This window comes from Erinaceus europaeus, chromosome 11 (genome assembly GCF_950295315.1).
Source record: "Erinaceus europaeus chromosome 11, mEriEur2.1, whole genome shotgun sequence".
NCBI classification, from domain to species: Eukaryota; Metazoa; Chordata; class Mammalia; order Eulipotyphla; family Erinaceidae; genus Erinaceus; species Erinaceus europaeus.
Genome location: NC_080172.1, coordinates 15,699,403 through 15,719,549, shown reverse-complemented (window position 1 = coordinate 15,719,549; position 20,147 = coordinate 15,699,403). Strand labels below are relative to the sequence as shown.

Genomic DNA, 20,147 nt, shown 5'->3' with positions numbered 1-20,147 from the left:
TGTACCCGTGAGCGAGCAAGGGAGCGAGCCCGTCGCGGGAGGGAGCGCGCAGGGAGGGCGGACAGCAGCCGCGGCGTGCGCATGCGCAGCGGGGTTGTTTTTCACAAAGCTGCTCTTAAAGGAGCTGGCAGGCTCCAGCCGCCCGTCTTTGTAAAGAGACCTCTGCAAGGAGCCGGAGCTTGGAGCGCAGCAGCCCCTGCTGCCTTGACTTTAGAAGAAATCTCAATGGACTATTTGTAGGGAATTACTGATCCTGCCTGCAAGCTTTTTGCACGGCAAAAGATATCGATCAGTGTTAAGTGAAGGTCGCATTTTATATGCGATCTTGACTTTTTTTTTTCCTGGGGATTCTCATATTATATTTTTATAGATTTTTGTTATCAACATGGTGCTGGGAAAGGTAAAGAGTTTGACGATAAGCTTTGACTGTCTTAATGACAGCAATGTCCCTGTGTATTCTAGCGGGGATACAGTCTCAGGAAGGGTGAATTTAGAAGTTACTGGGGAAATCAGAGTAAAATCTCTTAAAATTCATGCAAGAGGACATGCGAAAGTACGCTGGACCGAATCTAGAAACGCCGGCTCCAATACTGCCTATACACAGAATTATACTGAAGAAGTCGAATATTTCAACCATAAAGACATCTTAATTGGACACGAAAGAGGTAAGTCTTGTACTATTCAGAAGTCATTGGTCTTTTTTTTTTTTTTTAATTTGCCTTTTCAGCTTTTTTTTCCCCCCTCTGAATTAAGGTGATTCTACTTCTAGCACATTGCAGTTGGAGAAAGATTAGCAAAGTTAGACGATGGGGATTCTCCTTGACATTCATCCTGCTTGCAGGTATCTGCAAAGTGACTGCAAACTGCACTTCTTCAACTACCTCCATACCCAGCTGGGTCGGTTCCATACACACTTGCAGTCCATTTGCACCTTACTTGCAAACTGTGCTTAAATCAGATCCAACAATCACATGTGTATGCTTTCACGTGAATTGTGCTGAAAGCTGTGGTCCAGCATTTGATGTGCCTTCCTGGTGCTTTTACAATCTGAAACCTAAAAATTTAAGCTTCGGTGTAGAAATGGAGTAACATTTCCAGTGGGTACCTAGCTATATTTTATATTTCATATTCAGACACAAAAGAGCTAAGGATTGACCATTGTTCTTTGATGGGTCCTGTGGCTTATTTTGACATATGGTGTTAACACCCCCACGTGTTTTTTTTTTTCCTTCTTCTTCTTCACCATAGCTTTCCAGTTCCTTTAGATATTTACACGGACCATTGTCTATTTTAAAAGACAATTATCTTTCACGATGGCTATAGGTTTTCAAATCAGTTTTTCGAAGCCATTTAGAATCAGTCATTTTTCCCCCCCTTTGCAAAGCATCATGCCTAACTTTGGAACGTGCATTCAATGAAACCCGAGCCAGTCAAATGGAATTGCAAAGTATTCGGCGCTTTGGATTTGATTTTTGCCTAGAAAGGGGGAGAGGAGGGAGGTTGTCAAGGAGAGAAGGGGTCCTGAGATGGTCCATCTATTGTCTAAGTGGATACATTGTGGAAATATAGAAGACTCTAAGCTTGTTTTTCTAAGTTTCCACCCTTTGTTAGAAGCGGTTCAATCCTGTTTCGGACCAGTTCTAGGGGTGGCGAGGAGGGGCGCTTGTTCTGCTCTCAGCAGATTGGTTACACGCGTCAGGTGGTGGCGATGACTTAATTCCTAGCCCGAGAAGAATATAATGTTAAAACTCGTTATGTAATTTTTTGCTGCTGCTTCCTCTTCTTCTTCTTCTTCTTTTTAATGCAGTATTTAGTTCCAAAGCGGACGATGGTTCTTCCAAAGAGGAGGACACTTTAAAAAAAAAAAAAACCTTTTTTTCTTTTAACGTTATAACAATGTGCATCCCCGGGGGGAACTAACCGTGGCAAAATTGGAAATGAAGGATGCTTTGAATCACAGCATTCATATACCGTTTCTTTCTTTCTTTTTTAACTATTGCGATAAAACCGATTCTTTATCTTTAAACTCTTGATTGTTAACACAGATGCCATTTGCAACCTGAAAGATTTTCTGAACCTTTTTCTTTCAGTCTGTAGCCCTGACAAATGCAACTGCCTAATAATGACAGTTCTGGTATTTATGAAAAAGCAGACACATAGTGTTGGCCTCTCAACCTTCCTAAACATTACAGCTTTTACTAAAATGAGTGAGAAGAAACAAAAGGGTTTTTGTTGGGTTTTTTTTTTTTAAGGAATGGAGGTTTGCAATATGGAGTGAAAGTAGAACGAGTTATGGGAACAAACAATTGTATCCCTGAAAATAGCCACGATTTCATGGTAAAAGAAAATGCCTGCATCTCATAAAGATGCACGGCTACTACCCCCCTCACCCCCCGACCCCTGCAAAACGTGGCTGATCTTTTTGAGTCTGGAATAGTTTCAATGACTTAAAACTGGGAACCTCTCAAACTAGCCTGGTAGCGGAGGACCCGCCCCCGGCGCCCGCTGATAGGCGGAGCCGGGTTTGTTAGCCTGTTGCTAAGGCGATGCCCCGCTCTGATTGGATTGGGCGCGGGCGGGTGGGGAGAGTGGGCTGGGCCGGCTGGGCGCGGCTTGGAACCGGCGTGCGCCGGTAAAGGTCCCTCCAGAGTGGCCGGTCTCTACCCCGCTCGGCCATCCGTCCTCGGCTGTTTCCAGCCACCAGGGACCGTGTGCCGTAACCAGCTGTCGTCCTCCTTCAGTCAGCGAGACGAGGGGACTAGGCGATTTGGCCGAGGGCCAAAAAAAATCGCTGCCCTCGCAGGTGCTGCAATAGCCCCTGGGGTGCAATTTGAGTTGACAGTCGAGAGAAAACTTGGGGCTGGGCAGGACCCCGTCTCCCTATGTGCTTGATAAAAGATGGCAGGCAGGCAGGTGACTTTAAAAGAAACCAGTGGACACACACAGCGTGTGGGCCGGACATTGACAGCCACTAGGCCGGCTCCCTGAACTTCACCTGCGGGGACAGAGTAGCAAAAGGAGAATGTTCAGGAGCGGGGGGGGGGGGGGGGGATGAGACATGGCAAGCTGACTGGGGGCCTGGGCTTGCCTTCCCGTGGCCCCCGCCCCGGCTAAGCACACTGTTCTGGCCGCCCTCATTTTGCTCCGGGCAACCATCAAGGTGTCTGGAGTAGATCGAACCGGTCACCGGCTCGGGGTGTGGAAAGCGGAAGCGCCGCGGCTTGGTGGCCCCGCCCCCTTGTGGCCCCGCCCCCGCTCCCTCCCGCCGCCCCAGCAGGCTAGGCTGCGCGGGCGCGAGCGCGAGCGCCGCGACGTATGCCGTATGTATAGCGGGGCGCGCGGGCGGCTGCAGCGGGGCGGTGGCGCGCAGGCGGGCCGGCTGGGATCTGCTCGCGCCGGTTTAGGCCGGTCGTCTCCTGCTCCGGTCTAGTTCTTGATTGACAGCCCAGCACTTGTTTACCACGGCGCGGCCGCCGCTGCTCAGGCAATGGGAGTGCTGAGCTGGCACAAAAAGGGAGCGAGGAGGGAAGAAAGGGAGAAGACGAGCGAACTTTGGTCGCCTTTTGGGAGCAGACCTCAGTGGTCCCTTGCTCACCAGTCAGTTTTTTTTGTTTTTGTTTTTGGGTTTTTTTGTTTTTTTTTTGGTGTTTTTGGTGGGGGGGCGGTGCTGAAATCCCCATTTGCGCAGTGGACATGGGAAATAGTACTGATAATAACGAGTCACCATAGGGTTTTTTTTTTTTTTTAAATATATATATGTGTGTGTGTGTGTGTGTGTGTGTGTGTCTGTATAGCATGTGGGCTCCCCCCCTTAGATGTAAGAAAAATAGCACATTTGTGCATTTAATACTTGGGAGGGGGAGAAAAATTAAATGATGCTGCCAGATGATCATCATGATTGATGGTAAAGGATTCTACACCAAGAAAATTGCATAAAATATGGCACGTTTATTAATTAAAATCAGTGTGGGTTCAGAAGACCCTCCTATTCTCGCTAATTTATTTTGGAGACACTCAAAGAAACCTGTAGCCCACCAGCAGACAGTGATAGAAAATGGAAGGCGGTTGGTTTCATACTAGTCAATGGAAAACAACCGAAATAAATGGTCGTTTTATTTTTTCTATTTTTTTTTTTCGAAGATGGGGATGGGGAGGGGCTGCTGCTTCCCTGTAACCCAGCAAGCAGCTCTTCAGTCTGTAGAAAGTATTTTTACATTTGCCACATTTTAAGACTTAACTCTCGATGAGAGCATCGTTTTAGGGTTTCATGGAGAGTTTTCATTTTTAGCTGGGGAAGCTTGACATCACTGTGGGGTTGGTTTTTTTTTTTTTTTTTATGAACTCGCACATCTGTCTGACAGAAAGTTTCCTGCTGTTTTCCAATGAGCACATCCACATCTGGGAGTCCTGATTTTTTAAGTAAACGTTTGACATTTTTCCTGATTTTTTTTTTTTGTTAAGTGAAACGTTGAAGACACGGTTGACGTTTTAGTGTCGGGTTGGGCTGGAGCTCAGGCGTCTGTGAAGCACCTGCTGTGTTGTGAGCTTGTGCAAGCTGAGCTGTTTTTCGGTTTATAAAACACCTAGAGGTGGGGGGAGGGTGTCTTGCAGACACCTGTCACCGGGAGAGGAGAGGTTGTCACCTGTGTGTCAACCACTGTGGTGTCAGTCCTCTTTCCCACCCCATAAACAGTGAAAAAACAAAAATAAATTCCCTACGGGAGCAATAACTGTGCCTATTTAATAGACAGAGCCACTGAGGGCTCAAGGTGGTTTTTTTGTTTTGTTTTGTTTCATTTTTAATTTTTTTTAAATAGTTTGAATTATTTATTATTATTACTATGATTAGTTTTTACCAGAGCACTGCTCAGCTCTGGCTTATGGCAGAGCAGGGGATCGAACCTGGGTCTTTGGAGCCTCAGGCGTGGTCGCTTTAATCGTATGTAGAGTAAGTGGTGATGTGAGGAGGTCAGCGCTCCTACTTGAAGGCTCCAAACTTGTAGGTTACTTAGTTACTTGGTTACTTAGATGAGCGACTTGCAAGTGGTGCTGAGTCTGTGAGGAGTTTTTAGTAACGATGGTGTCTGTCTGTCTGTCTGTTTACTTCAGATGATGATAGTTCTGAAGAAGGCTTCAACACTATTCATTCAGGAAGGCATGAATATGCATTCAGCTTCGAGCTTCCACAGACGTGAGTATCACAGTCGGCATTGTTCATAAACACTCTTCCTCCTCCTCCTCCTATTCTCCTCCTCCTCCTTCTCCTTCTCCTCCTCCTCCTCCTCCTCCTCCTCCTCCTCCTCCTCCTCCTTCTCCTTCTTCTTCTTCTTTTTATTATTCTAAAAGTAGACTTAATGAGGATTAAAAAAAACACCTTTTCATTACTGGAACTTTCTGGAGGAAAACAATGTTTCATCCAATGAAAGCTATTCTTTAATCTACTGTGGCAAAATTATAGAAAACAAAGCGCAGTGTTTTTATATTTCTGTCTCCAGACTTAAAGAGATTGGCTTTTAACATGTACTAGCTCTTGAGTTAGTTTGAATGAACAATATATATACATATATATATACATTTACATTATTTTCAGAGTATTGTACATACTATATAATTTGAACATAACTTGACACAATGCTGACATGCTTTCTGAAGGAAATATCTAAGTGTGTGTGTGTGTGTGTGTATATATATATATATATATATATATATATATATACACACATACATATGGCTAGTAGTGGTCCTTAATATTTTGCAAACATGGCGATCCTGAAATATATTTTTAAAATATCTTAACTGCCACAATTGATTAAATTGTGGGAGTGGCATAGTTTTCTTATTTTGGGGTGCTCTAGAAGTTTGCATAGGAGTCTAGAATACAAAAACATTTATGAAATAAAACATTATGAGCTGTCTCCTGGGTAACATTTAGGCATTTTCATATTCTAGTTATGAAAGGGAGGGGACAAAAGTCATGAAAATATAACTTTCTGAGTAATAAAATTTGAAAGAAAGTTGAATTATAGTAGTAATGTCTCTGTTCTGGTTCAGTAGAAATAGCTCTTTTGCTTTTTTAAAACCTATGAAGTAAGAAAACTTGGACCAACCAAAGAGAACTTGAGTTAACTGGGCGAGATAAAATCAGTTGTTTAGAGTTTCAGTGGACTTCATGAAATGTGGCATTTTTGAAACTATAAATGGGTATTCTCACTCTTGGCGACTTTCATAGTCAGTTGCTATAAAATGAGATAACAGTTCCCACCTCACAGCAAGTAGAGCACTGTAGGGAATTGAGCCTAGTGTTGAGCCCCTGTCGAATTTCTCCTCAGAAATAGGTAGGAAACCATCCTCATTCTCATTCTTTTTTTTTTTTTCTTTTTTTTTTTTAATTAAATTACCTTTTCTAGAGCTGTACATTTTCAAACTTTTTCATAATTTTACCACCAGCATTAAAAGTAGCCTCTTAATTAAAAGGAAGTTATATTTGTGTGGCCTTTTTAAAATAAACAAACAATAATAACTGTATGATACTGAACTATTATCAATTGTTATTTGGAAACAACGTTGTTTGTTTTTTTTTTTTTTTTCCCCAATGACATCCCTTTGGAAAAAAAAATTTTTTTTAATTATCTCTTTGATACCTCATCGATATATAAGCAGTACAATATACTTTTATGCTTACCAACTACATCATTATTAGAAAGAGGTATAAGATTGATGTAACGACGTTTATATTCTACACAGACCACTTGCTACCTCATTCGAAGGCCGACATGGCAGTGTGCGCTATTGGGTGAAAGCCGAATTGCACAGGCCTTGGCTTCTACCAGTAAAATTAAAGAAGGAATTTACAGTCTTTGAGCATATAGATATCAACACTCCTTCATTACTGGTAAGAATTGATTGAAGTCTTCATTCCTTGTTTTTTTTGGCATAAATACTAAAGAATAGTCACTTAAGCTATGTGATCTTTTTAATTAGTAATTTTATCTTAAAATTCCATGAATGCTACTTTTAAGTCAAAGGCTTAAAAAAAGAATATGCTCATATTTTCTATTTTAAAGTAAGCCAGTATATAATATGAAATATATCTTACTGGAAAAAAAAAAAATCACAGCGACAACAAAAAGCATATCTGTTCCCTAGGTAATTTTAGTGGAAGAGGAACAGTAGCCTCAATTGTCTTATATTAATAAGACCATTTCATGTAACTTAAAAGTATAATATGAAATTTGTAATATTTGTAAAAAATTGTTGCATTATTCCAACATAGGGATATACTTGTCAAATAATTGGGGAGACTATCAAGTTTAAGGAAAAAAAACTCTTATAAAAATCTTTTTTATTACATTTTTTTCATGAGTTTCAGATATGACCAAAAACTTTTGGGGGTATAAAGAAATGATAACATCTTACAAGCAGATCATTACTTGATCTTAAAATGAGTTGTTTTCCTTACTGACTTTGTATTCTGAAAGAAAAGTTCTTGGGATTACAACTAAATTGCTTTCCAAGCTGCCTTTTCTGAAGGCAGTTTGAGTAAAATGTGGAAAGGGATTTTTTTTTTGTGATTACTTATTTCAATGGTTGTTGGCTTGGTTAGTTTTTAATTATTATGTCTATAAATAGTGTGGGCTAATACTCTGTTTCTGAACTAGGGTGTTAAGCCTCGTACATCTTTTTGTTGTGCAGACTTTATAATTCAGAAGCCACTGACCTGTTTTTTTTGGATTTTGTCTTATTTGTTTTGCTTTAGTACATTGCTGCCCAAGAAGCGGTTGTGCCAAAGTTCAGGATTCCTCCTTGTGAGGTCCTGAGCGATACTCCGGCAGGCTCACACGCATACTCCCTCATACTCATAAATCTTTAAAATCGATATGTTAATATCTTCAGTATCTATTCAAAGGATATTTAGGTGTGTGGGGGGGATTCTGCATTAAGCTTTTCAAGAATTTAGTCTTATATTTTAAAATTCTTTTACTGCACCAAATCAGACATTGATCTTTCCCTATATATTTATTTCTTATAGTCACCCCAAGCAGGCACAAAAGAAAAGACTCTCTGTTGCTGGTTCTGTACCTCAGGCCCAATATCCTTAAGTGCCAAAATCGAAAGGAAGGGATATACCCCAGGTACGTATGAGTCGGATTCCTTAAAAGCCCTCTCTTCTCTACTGAGTACAAAATAGTGTAATCGATTCTGTTTTAATAAAAATTTTAAAAAAGTAGTAATGTAAATTAACCTTACCTGGCTTCCTTCCATAAATTGAAGTATCATCTCCTTTTTTGTTTTGTTTTGTTTAACAGATGCTCTAAGTAGTTAAATGTTTTTATTCTTGATAGGGAAGAGGAAATATAGAGGGATGGGGGAAATAGGGAAAGAGATAGCTGCAACTTACTTTACTCCTTGTGAAGCTCTACCCCTGCAGGTAGAGACTGGGGGCTTGAACCAGGGTCCTTAACCAAATAAGCCACTGCCCACCCCCAGAGTAGTTAATTTTTATAGTTCGAAATGACTTGCTACTCCTAGAACAACTTTTCATGTGTTATAGTCCATTGAACTTTAAACTTTAAACCAAGACTCTGCCTCTGTTTGGAGAATGTTTTTTTTAAACAGTCGATTGTTTGGAGAATGTTTTTTAAACAGTCAATCTGTATTTTTTCCCACCAGGTGAATCAATTCAGATATTTGCTGAGATTGAGAACTGCTCTTCCAGAATGGTGGTGCCAAAGGCAGCCATTTACCAAACACAGGCCTTTTATGCCAAAGGAAAAATGAAGGAGGTAAAACAGCTTGTGGCGAATTTGCGTGGGGAGTCCTTATCATCTGGAAAAACGGAGACTTGGAATGGCAAGTTGCTGAAAATCCCACCAGTTTCTCCTTCCATCCTTGACTGTAGCATAATCCGCGTGGAATATTCACTAATGGTATGTATGGATTGAAGGGTCATTGCCGGGGTTTCACGGACCATGTGACTTTTGTCAGAGAGGGAGAGACACTGCTATTCCAGAGCTTCAGTGCTGTGAGCACTGGACTCATGACTGGGTCATTCACATGACAAGTTAAGTTTACTCTCCCAAGTGAGTTACCTGAGCAGTCCAAGAGTTGTTTTCTTTTTTCAATTTTAAAGTTACAAGGATATCATTGTATCTTATATTCAGGATTGGATTTTCATGTAGTTCTACATAGCTTCCTTTATACTGTTTGAATTAAGAATTTTAACATAGAGGGTAGATAGCAAAGGTTATGCAAAGAGACTCTCCTGCCTCAGGCTCCAGAGTCTCACTCAGATTTAGTCCCCCACACCACCAGAAGCAGGAGGTGAGCAGTGCTCTGGTTTGAAGAAAAAAAAAAATGGGGCTGGTAGGGAGTGGGGATAGATAGCATAATGGTTATGCAAAGATACATTCCTGAGGCTCCAAAGTCCCAGCTAGGTTCATAAGCCCCCCATAAGCCAGAGCTGACCAGTGCTCTGCTTAAAAAAAGAAGAAAAAGAAAGAAATTAGCATAAAGTTTCAGTTATAAGTTTTCAAAGTAAGCTGTACTTGGTATTTAAAACTTAACGTCTCTCTTTTATTTTTTAGGTATATGTGGATATTCCTGGAGCTATGGATTTATTTCTTAATTTGCCACTTGTCATTGGTACCATTCCTCTACATCCATTTGGTAGCAGAACCTCAAGTGTAAGCAGTCAGTGTAGCATGAATATGAACTGGCTTGGTATATCTCTACCGGAAAGACCTGAAGGTAATTTTATAATACATTCTCTAAGCCTTTTTTTACCTTACGCTCTAAGAACTGCAGTCATTTTGCTTCTGATTTCTTATGATTAGATAGCTTTCTATTTGTTTTTTTAAAAGAGAGTAAATTCTGTTTATTTATTTATTTATTTATTGTGGTGGCTTCACCACCCTGGGCCAACTTTTTCAGATAGAGAGTCAGCACCAAAACATCCCTCCACCCAGTGCACTAGGAGCCCCGTTAGAACCTGGGTCGCGTGGATGACAGAGCAGATGCCCTCTCAGATGAGCTGTCCTCTGCCAAGCCATAGTATTTGCCATAGTATTTGGTTTTGGTTGCTTTAGGATGTATTTCTTTAAACGAGAGAGCCTAGCACACTACTGCTGTGTGTGCTACTGAGGATAGTACCCCAAGACCCCCATACACAAGTCCTATGCTGTGCAATTGATTCACGCCCTGCCCTGATGTTAGATTTAAAATGTGTTGTCTACCTAATTGTATCACAAAGCAAATTATTATTATACGTTGACATTATTTTTTAATACCTACTATTCTGTGTATTTTGACATGCATAAGAACATGTTGTTCGAATTGCGTGTATCTTTTTCCTTCAGCACCACCCAGCTATGCAGAAGTGGTAACAGAGGAACAAAGGCGGAACAATCTCGCACCAGTCAGTGCTTGTGACGACTTTGAAAGGGCACTTCAAGGACCATTGTTTGCATATATCCAGGAGTTCCGCTTCTTGCCTCCACCTCTTTATTCAGAGGTAAGCACCAGCCCCTCAAGTATGTGATGAGCTGACCTTGTCGTAAAATAGTGTTGTAAGCTTTTAAAAATACTATTAAATTTTTTGTCATCATGGGGGAAAATTATAAAAAGTTAAAATTGAGATTGTCTCTATATATCGGAAGTGGAAGTGTTCACTTATATTTGGGGAGAAAGAGAGACTGATTTAGACTCATGCTTGCATAATGCCTGTTGAAGGAATAAGTGATTCTTTTTATTTGATGGGACTGAAAGAAATGGGGGGGTTACGGAGAGAGAAAGATAACTTGCAGACCTCTTCTACTCATGAAGTTCTTCTCTGCAGGTGGGGAGCAGGGTCTTAAACCCTAGGTCCTTGTGCGTAGGTCCTTCAACTGGTGTGCCAACACCCAGCCCCCCAGAATAATTGATTTTTTTTAAAAAAATATTATTCAATTTTCCTTTCTTTTTGCCCTTGTTGTTTTATTATTGTAGTTATTATTGTTGTTGTTATTGATGTCTTCGTTGTTGGATAGGACAGAGAGAAATGGAGAGAGGAGGGAGAGAGAAAGATAGACACCTGCAGACCTGCTTCACCGCTTGTGAAGCGACTCCCCTGCAGGTGGGGGCTTGAACCGGGATCCTCTCGCCAGTCCTTGTGCTTTACGCCACCTGCGCTTAACCGCTGTGCCGGACTCCCAAAAATTGAAATTTTAAAGCTCCAGTGGAACTGGTATTTTAATTTATCTTACTCATGATCCTTTTCCAGTTTGGTGCTTGAGTGTTTTGACGTGCTCAGTCATAGAGAATAGCATTTGTAAACCATTTCCCTATGCCGTTAGACTATTTTTCCCTTACCTCATATTGATAACTTTGCAACTAATGAGAGTAAAACAGCCCTTACTTGGGAGGTGCTCATGAAGACTTACAAGTATAGGATTATGAAACAATGTGATAGGAACATGCAGTTAATTTGAGAGAGCAGCTTGCTAGGCTTAAGGAATTAAGAGCATATTTCCTGAGAAGATAATAGTTAAGTTCAGTCTGGAAGAAAGAATAGTCCAGGTAGGTCACTACTATAAGAGTTCATCATATCTGAGTCTTAACCACTACTAAATACTGAACCATAACTCCATTCATGATAAATGTTTGCCATTAGTTTAAAATAGCTGTTCAGTCTTACCTTTGTGAGTCAGACTGTTAATCTTGTAATGAATATCGAACACCTTATAAATAATACTAGTACCCAAAAATTTAGTAAATTGCTGTGCTCTCCTCCTAGACCTCACCAAAATACTTAGTAGTTTTTCTCTTTGTTTCCAGATTGATCCAAATCCTGATCAGTCAACAGAAGATAGACCATCCTGCCCCTCTCGTTGAAGGAACACTTGGTGATATCAAGTTGATATGGGTTCCGAACTGTATCTCTCCCCGACTGAGGACAGAGAAGTATCTTGGAGACACGCTTTCAGAGGAAGTGGAATTGCTTTTGCCCAGAAAAATGGCAAATGTATGAAACAACCAGTGGTCATGCTTTAGAAGCATATTGCAACATTCTGGGACTGCTCCTCATGCTTGAAGATCTAAGCTTTTCTCCTTTCAAACTGGCACATACTAAGAGCAGTCAACCTTAGCCTATGGTCATATGTGTCGAGACACCACATTATAAAGAGGGATGACTTCCTTCTTTTGATTTGAAAATTTGCACATGCTCAATGCTTACATTGTGCAGTTCAATGTCACTACAGCTTTTTTTTTTTTTTTCCATTTATGCCAGACTCTTGATACTCTTAATACTTGCTTGTGATCAGCACAACAAGGAACAAAAGAAAGCTTTGGGGGGAGGGGAAACAAACTGCAACATGGAAAAAGCGCACTGACATTTATTTTTAATTTAACATAGCCTGGACTCTGCCTGCATATGCACATGCTCAGAATTGTCCTACTAGGCTGACCATGTCTCACCTCTTCATCTTGGATCCTATTGTGGATTTATTTACAAACATCAAATGCCTTCAAGCCAATCCTTGCTGTATGTTTTGCAGCCTACTGTAGTAGATAACGCAACCGATACATGGGAAAAGAGATAAGAGGAGGAAGCTAATAAGAGACTTTGTCAAGATTGTATACCTTCTTGGTTTCTTTTAAGAATTTGTTGCCTTTCTACTATTACAGCAAAGCAGCATTTTGTTACTGACTGCCTAAAATCACTTAATCTCAGGTGAACGCATCACTTGCCAAACTGTTGGAATGCTATTTGTGTTTTGTTGCACTGTTATTTTTTTGTTGTTGTTTGGTTGGTTGGTTGGTTGGTTGGTTGGCTGGCTTTTTGGAGAGGGAAATTTGAAAAAAGGGACATACACAAAAGTGATAACCCACCCACATTCCCTTTTTATCATTACATTTAAGAAGAAAGTAGCAGAGCTAAGAATGGAGTAAAGAAAAGGCAGTGTGGCAGGCACCAGCAAGAGTTAAGGGCTGTTGCTCTTAAAAACTATTATTTTTACTATTTCAAAAGTATGGGAGTTTTCCAGTCACTCAAGTGGAGGAGAACGTACATTTATTTTTATACAGAGTTAATTACCTCCAAAGCACATATGTTGAAAATCATTTTTGCTGGTGCAAAGTATTTTAATGAGCAGGGAATCTATGTTCAGGTAATAATTTGAAAGCTCAGTTTGTATGTTTTCTATCCTGCTCAAGCTTGAAAGAGCGTGAAAACCAAGTTTATTAGTGGTTAACTTCAGAATTAACAAGTACTCGAATGTTGCTGGATTAATAACTTTTATACTTGTGTGGGTTTTTTTTTTAATAAAAGTATTTTTTCCACTACCTAAAGATCATTTTGCTAAGCATGAGAAATCAAGTTGAGTTTATATAGGTAGGAAAGATAACATCAGTAAATTATAATTTATAGTAAAGATAATTTACAGTCTACTCATAACAAATATACCAGCATTCATGACTCTTCAAACTGCATTTTCCAAACTACCACTGTACTGAAGATCTTATTTTTGAAGGCATTAAGCTCTGACGGTTTTAAATGAAAATCAGCATCTCTGAGGTTGCAACATATGTGTGAAATGGGTGTTCCATCTGTCCTGCCATTTAGCCCCACATTAATAGAAGTGGCTGAAAATAATAGTAACTCTGGCTTGGTGCTTGACCTGGTTAAATACTGTCTTAAAGCTTCATACAAAAAAAATAAATAAGTAAATAGGCTTTTCCATAAGTGGCCTTTAAGAAAACATGGAAGACAATTCATGTTTGAAAAATGCTGACAGGGTGAAGAAAGCCCAGTGTAAAAATGAATCGCGTTTTAAGTGATTCGGTTAAAGGGTTTGGGCTCCCATAGCAAACAAATACTAGATAACAAGGAAATGGGGGTGAAATATTTTTTTATTGTTCTTAAATCATTTTGTGAATGTCCCCCCTCAAAAGAAGCTTATGTAATATTTGGCATAAAGGGCATTTGGTGGTTTTATTTTTGTTGGGGGTGTTGTCAGAAAATCCCTTTTCTTTTCTCACTTACATCTAACTGACTAGGGAACAATTGTTGATATGCATAGCATCGGAATATTTATCGTCATGTACTCTGATAAATAACATGACACAAGAATGACCAATATTCTTATAATTGGCACTAGACCACAAAATGTGATCGATTTTTAAATAAATAAAACTTTATCAAATAAAGTTTTATTTTCCCTACTAAAGTACTCTTTACTTTCTTCGTGGCATTACTTTACTCTTTTCTAAATATTGGTCTATTCCTGACATATGATGTGAGGTTCACAGTTGTGTTCCAGTATTCAAGATAGATTCCTGATTTTTCAATTAGGAAAAAGTAAAATCCCAGAAATGTTAGCAAAACAAAGTGCAATATTATGTGTTTGCTTTAGGGATTATATTCTATGGCTGTTTGTAATTTCTCATTTTCCTTTTTTTATTTGGTGCTGAATATGTCCTTGTAGGCTCTGTTTTAAGAAAACAGTATGTGGGAAATCATTTAATTTTTCCAATTGCTCTTCTTTGTGAAAAATAAAGTGTTTTTTTTTTCTTTTTTGTAAAATTGTTTGGAGATTTATTTTTATCTTGGTCATATTAAATCATCACACATCTAAACACTGTTAAGACTACAACTAGGCACCCCCGGCTCCCCACCTGTAGGGGGGCTGCTTCACAGGCGGTGATGCAAGTCTGCAGGTGTCTTACATTTTTCTCCCCCTGTCTTCCCCTCCTCTCTCCATTTCTCTCTGTCCTATCTAACAACGATGACATCAACAATAAAAAAGGGGCAACAAAAGGGAAAATTAAAAATTTTTTTTAGAAAGACTACAACTAGACAATGTGAGCTGTCCTGAGTAAAGACTTTTACTAAGCAGATTACCAAAAGACTAAAGGAATTTTCATAATAATTATTACTTCATATATTTAAATACGCTTTTTTAAAAAAGTGTTAAGAGGACTGGCAAAGTTGCTTACTTGGATAGTGTACCTGCTTTGAATTGCAACTAAAGTTTCAGTCCAACTCCTGTCACCTGAAAGGAAACTTTGGTGCTGGCCCCCATATGTACGTACACACACACACACTCCCCATCCTGCTTTCCCCCTACACACACACACACACACACTTCCCCACCCATGGATCCATGTCTTTCTGTCTGAAAAACCACGGCAGTGAAGCCTCAGCAATGATCCCCTCCCCCCCAACCCCCGCAAAAAAAAAAAAGTACATAAATTTACTTCTTTTCTATAAAACAAACTAGGTAAATTGTTTCACTTTCAGGTACTTCTCCCTCATTGTGATGCCTCTAAGAGTTTGGTTTTTCACAAACATAAAATTTTAAATTACTTCATTAATCTGATCTTAGTTTTTTTTCCTAAATCTTAAAAACAACAGCATTCTTTTTCTCAGTATCTGAATTTTATAGTGATTTCTAGAAAAGCATTTTTAATCATACTTAGAAATAACCTGTCAGTATTCATATGATCACACATGAACTGCCAAGTTGTATGTGTTCTTAGTATGTAATTATTCTCAAATATACATGCATATATTAAATAATTTGTTTTCTTTTTTGGATAAAGAGAGTAATTGAGAAGGGAGAGATAGAGGAGAAAGAGAAAGACACCTGTTGGAGTCGGAGTCGGGTGGTAGCACAACAGGTTAAATACAGGTGGCGTAAAGCACAAGGACCTGCGTAAGGATCCTGGTTCAAGCCTCCAGCTCCCCACCTGCAGGGGAGTCGCTTCACAAGTGGTGAAGCAGGTCTGCAGGTGTCTATCTTTCTCTCCCCCTCTCTGTCTTCCCCTCCTCTCCATTTCTCTCTGTCCTATCCAACAATGACAACAATAAAACAAGGACAACAAAAGGGAGTAAAAAAAAGTACTTTTTTTTTTAAAAAAAAAAAAAGACAACTGCAGCACTGCTTTACCTCTTGTGAATTTTTCCCTGGCAGGTAGGGACAATGGGCTTGAACCTGGGTCCTTCTGTATTGTAACATACACAGTTACTGTGGTCCAGGAGGTGGTGCAGTGATAAAGCTTTAGACTCTCAAGCATGAGGTCCCGAGTTTGATCCCCGCCAGCACATGTGCCAGAGTGATGTCTGGTTCTTTCTCCTATCTTTCTCATAAATAAAAAAGAAAAAAAAAAAAAGCACACTTACTGAGTGCATCACCACCCAGCCCCATTAAAAATATTTTTAAGGCATTTAGACAAATTTACAATCAACCTTATAGAAATATATACTGTAATTCTATTTTTTATTATCTTTGTTTATTGGATGGAGACAGCCAGAAATTGAAAGGGAAGGGAAAGAGAGAGGGAGAGACAGACATCTGCAGCACTGATTCACCACTCACAAAGCTTTCCCCCTGCAGGTGGGGACCAGGGGTCCTTGCGCATTATAATGTGTGCTCAACCAGGTTATACTGTAATTCTATACACTGTCTTTATAATGTAAGGAATTAAAACAACTGTTGAGAAGAACCTAACATGAGAAAGGGAGACCTAGATTTTATGTTCAGTGACTGTAGATACAGTCTTGAAGATGTGTTGATTTTGGTTTCTTCATCTACAAAGTGGAAACATGGTTATTCAGTCTTTTTTGTCACTGATAAACAACCTAGTAAATGACTGAGCTGAGTATATTTGTCAACACATTTGGTTTGGGTTTTAACAGGAAGAAACTCAGACTAGATTAAGATTAATCTGTAATCCCAGGGAATGATTATATTAAGCACATTTGAATACAGAAATCCAAATAATGCTCATAGGGCACATTCTTTTTTTTTTTTTTTTGAGTCAAGTATTTTGTGGGTTTACACTTAATTTTTTATTAGTGATTTAATAATTAACAAGATTGTAAACTAATGGGTACAGTTGCACACAGTTCCCACCACCAGAATTCTGTGTCCCATCCCCTCTATTGAAAGTTTCCCTATTCTTTTTTTTTAATAATAATAATTGACAAGATTATAGGACAATTCCATACAATTCCCACCACCAGAGTCCCATATCTGAGCCCCTCCATTGGAAGTTTCCATATTCTTTATCCCTCTGGGAGTATGGACCAAAGATCTTTATGGATAGCAGAAGGTGGGGGTCTGGCTTCTGTAATTGCTTCTGTTTTGGACACGGGTGCTGGCAGTTTGATCCATACTCCCAGCCTGTTTCTATCTTTCCCTTAGTGGGCAGAGCTCTGGAGAGGTGAGGTTCCAGGACATATTGGTGAGGTCGTCTGCCCAGGGATGTCAGCTTGGTGTCATGGTGGCATCATGTAACTTGGTGGCTGAAAAGCATTCAGATGTAAAGCAGAATAGATTGTTTAATAATCAGGAACCTAAAGGAAAGAACAGAGCAGATGAGATTTGCAGTCTCCATTTTGAAAGAAGCTAGGAAGGCTATTTTAGGTATATTTTTTAGGTATAATTTTAGGTATAATATTTTAGGTATAATTTTTGCCTCAGTCTGATAGCTAACATGCAGGTACACTAAAGGTATTATCTCAGGAGAGTCAGAGTTGGAAATAGGACTAGAAAGCTAGGTCGGGGAAGAGAGAAGCTCCCAAATATGGAAAAGTTATATGAATACCATTAACTGTAAAATCCCATCAATCGGATCTGGAGCCCATGTCCACAAGTTTGTGTAACCGCTACATCCCTGTAGTTCTAAGTTCATGTTCTGTCGTCATAGCTAGGAACATTCTAGGCTGCACTCATTTCAGGACCAATCTTCCACAAATGGCAGAGTATGTTGACCCAGCCTCCCCTCAGAGAGTGGGGCAGTTCCTATCATTGTTGTTCTACAATGAGGGCAAGATCCTGTAGAGGCCCACAAGAGTGTCCACGATGCTGTTCCTAATGGAGATGACCAGTGACGGTGGAGAAAGAGATCTGTTAGAGGTCTAGGCCCATCATATCTATGTGGGAACCCCAGGATTCCCTGACTAGGGCCCTGAAATGATGGGGTGGCCTGGTAGTGACCAAAAGGAACATCATTAAAGTGTGCTGGTCTCTTGCCCTTATCCAGCTTTTATAGTCCTTACTTTATCTGACACAGTTGGACTTGTCCTTGTTCATACTAGTTATGTTCCTAACACCCTTACTCTTTCATATAAGGTGGGGAAGGAAAGATGATATAAATTTTTGCTAGAGAAAGGTTATTTGAATTTGAGCTCAATAATAAGATTGAGCCTGTAATTACTTGGTCATTTTTCAATGAGTTAATAGTTTTAATAATGATACACATGCACATGGTTATAAGAAGCAGCCAGTGAGGACCGGGTGGTGGCTCAGCAGGTTAAGTGCACTGGTGCAAAGCACAAGGACCGGCATAAGGATCCTGGTTCGAGCCTCCAGCTCCCCACCTGCAGGGGGTCACTTCACAAACAGTAAAGCTAGTCTGCAGGTGTCTTTCTCTCCCTCTCTCTGTCTTCTCCTCCTCTCTCAATTTCTCTGTCCTATCCAACAACAACGACAGCAATAACAACAATGATAAAACAAGGGCAACAAAAAGGGGAAAATTAGCCTCCAGGACCAAAAACAAAAATTAAGAAAAAAAAAAAAAGTCAGTTTGATTTACTTGATTTTTCAGTGAAGGAAGTCAACATCACCACTTCTAGAGCAAAGCACAATTTTATTTTATTTTTATTTTTTATTTTTTATTTTGCCTCCAGAGTTATTGCTGGAGCTCATTGCCAGCACTACAAATCCACTGCTCTTGGTAGGCATTTTTTCTGTTTTTATTGGATAGGACAGAGAGAAATTGAGAGAGGAGGAAGAGAGAAAAAGATAGATACCTACAGACCTGTTTTGCTGCTTGTAAAATGACCCCCCCCACACAGGTGGGAAGCCGGGAGTTCAAACCCAGATCCTTGAGCAGGCCCTTGTGCTTAGTACTATGTGTGTTTAACTTGGGTGCACCACCTCCTGGACCCCCAATGCACAATTTTATAATCTAAAGATCTTCGGTCTAAAAATCACAAAAATGGCATTCTAGACATTTAGGATAATAGAAAATAACAAGAAACTAAGACAAACACGTGCATGGTGTTGTTTACTGGCAACCAATAAAATCATACTCAGAATACATATGACAAAATCAAACATACTTTCTTCTCCAAATTATAAACTCCAAAATGACAAAAGCAGAAGCTAAGTACACACCTCAACAGTAGAGCATGTACTTTACATATATGGAGGCCCTGTGCTGGATTCCAGATACTGGATGAGAGAAAAACAACCACAAAAATATGTGGAATTTATAAAAGGTGGAGCAGTGCTTTGCTCCCTCTCATCAATAAAATTTTAAAGTTCGGTCAGGAAAATGACTCACTAGTATAGACCATGCTTCCTATGTGTGAAACCCTACGTTTGATCCCCAACACAGCAACGTTTCAAAATCAGAGAAGCTATTTCCTCCCCTTTGCTTTTCTTCCTCCCAGCTGGAAAGTCAGCTCTAGGAATCCTGGAAAACAGAACAGTCATCAAGCACTTTAGCGTACAGGAAAACTGTGGATCAATGCCTCCGGTCAGCATGTTTTTATTAGTGTCCTGAGCAAACTGATTAGGAAAAGCCCAATAAATCTTTTTATTACATTATCCCTCCCCTGTATTCTTTTCTGTGACTGCTTACCCAAGTCCCACAAACTGGGAGACTGAAAATGACTGAAACATTATTCTCTCTCAATTCTGGAGACCAAAAGTCCAAATTCCGGGTGTTGGAAGATCATGTGACTGCTAAAGACTAAAGGAAAACATGTTGTCTCTTCCGGCTTCTGGTGGTGACTGTTGTCATTTCATGGCTTGTGGGTGCACACTGAACTCTGCCTTGTGTGTCTCATGACATCTTCTCCCAGTGTATCTGTGGCATTCTACTCTGTGTTCCTCCTGTTCTTATAAGGACAAACTTGCATGAACGGAGCTCTTCCTCCAGTATGGCGTTATATTAACTACTTATATCCGCAATAAATAACCCCTGTCCAAATAAGGTCACATTCTGCAGCATTAGGGATTAAAATTTAAGCACATCTTTTTGGGAAACACAGTTCAAACCTTAAGAGCCTCCTTCCTGGGAGTCAGAAGTGCGGTAGCACAGTGCATTAAGTGCACATGGCACAAAGCACAAGGGCCAGCATAAGGATCCCAGTTAGA

The 20,147-nt window shown here is 39.9% G+C and overlaps 1 protein-coding gene and 1 long non-coding RNA gene across 4 annotated transcripts; one reads left to right on the top strand and one right to left on the bottom strand.

Annotated features, from left to right (window-relative positions):
* Positions 1–129: 129 nt before the first annotated feature.
* Positions 130–13,297, top strand: ARRDC3 (arrestin domain containing 3). 3 transcript variants are annotated; one of them, XR_009552469.1, is made up of 8 exons: positions 130–665; positions 5,110–5,191; positions 6,745–6,892; positions 8,030–8,132; positions 8,671–8,927; positions 9,585–9,747; positions 10,318–10,510; positions 11,812–13,297. XR_009552469.1 is itself a non-coding variant. In XM_007518962.2 (8 exons), exons 1-8 carry the CDS (start codon positions 386–388, stop codon positions 11,866–11,868), a joined length of 1,245 nt encoding a protein of 414 aa, XP_007519024.1. In that variant the 5' UTR covers positions 131–385; the 3' UTR covers positions 11,869–13,297. The 3 variants fall into 3 exon arrangements, 2 of the variants coding, with proteins under 2 accessions (XP_007519024.1, XP_060057146.1); XM_007518962.2 differs by having other exon boundaries at positions 131–665; positions 10,356–10,510; XM_060201163.1 differs by lacking the exon at positions 6,745–6,892 and having other exon boundaries at positions 617–665; positions 10,356–10,510.
* Positions 13,298–16,751: 3,454 nt separating this feature from the next.
* Positions 16,752–19,668, bottom strand: LOC132541200 (uncharacterized). The gene is made up of 3 exons (XR_009552370.1): positions 19,630–19,668; positions 19,330–19,461; positions 16,752–17,335 (listed from the first exon to the last, which is right to left on the bottom strand). It is a non-coding gene; the product is annotated as an uncharacterized LOC132541200 (long non-coding RNA).
* Positions 19,669–20,147: the final 479 nt, after the last annotated feature.

Bases quoted from the DNA above. Each gene is read 5' to 3' on its own strand.
- ARRDC3 (XM_007518962.2), top strand. From the start codon at position 386: ATGGTGCTGGGAAAGGTAAAGAGTTTGACGATAAGCTTTGACTGTCTT. The intron at 666-5,109 runs GTAAGTCTTGTA...TGTTTACTTCAG, and splicing joins CTTAATTGGACACGAAAGAG to ATGATGATAGTTCTGAAGAA. The intron at 5,192-6,744 runs GTGAGTATCACA...TATTCTACACAG, and splicing joins AGCTTCGAGCTTCCACAGAC to ACCACTTGCTACCTCATTCG.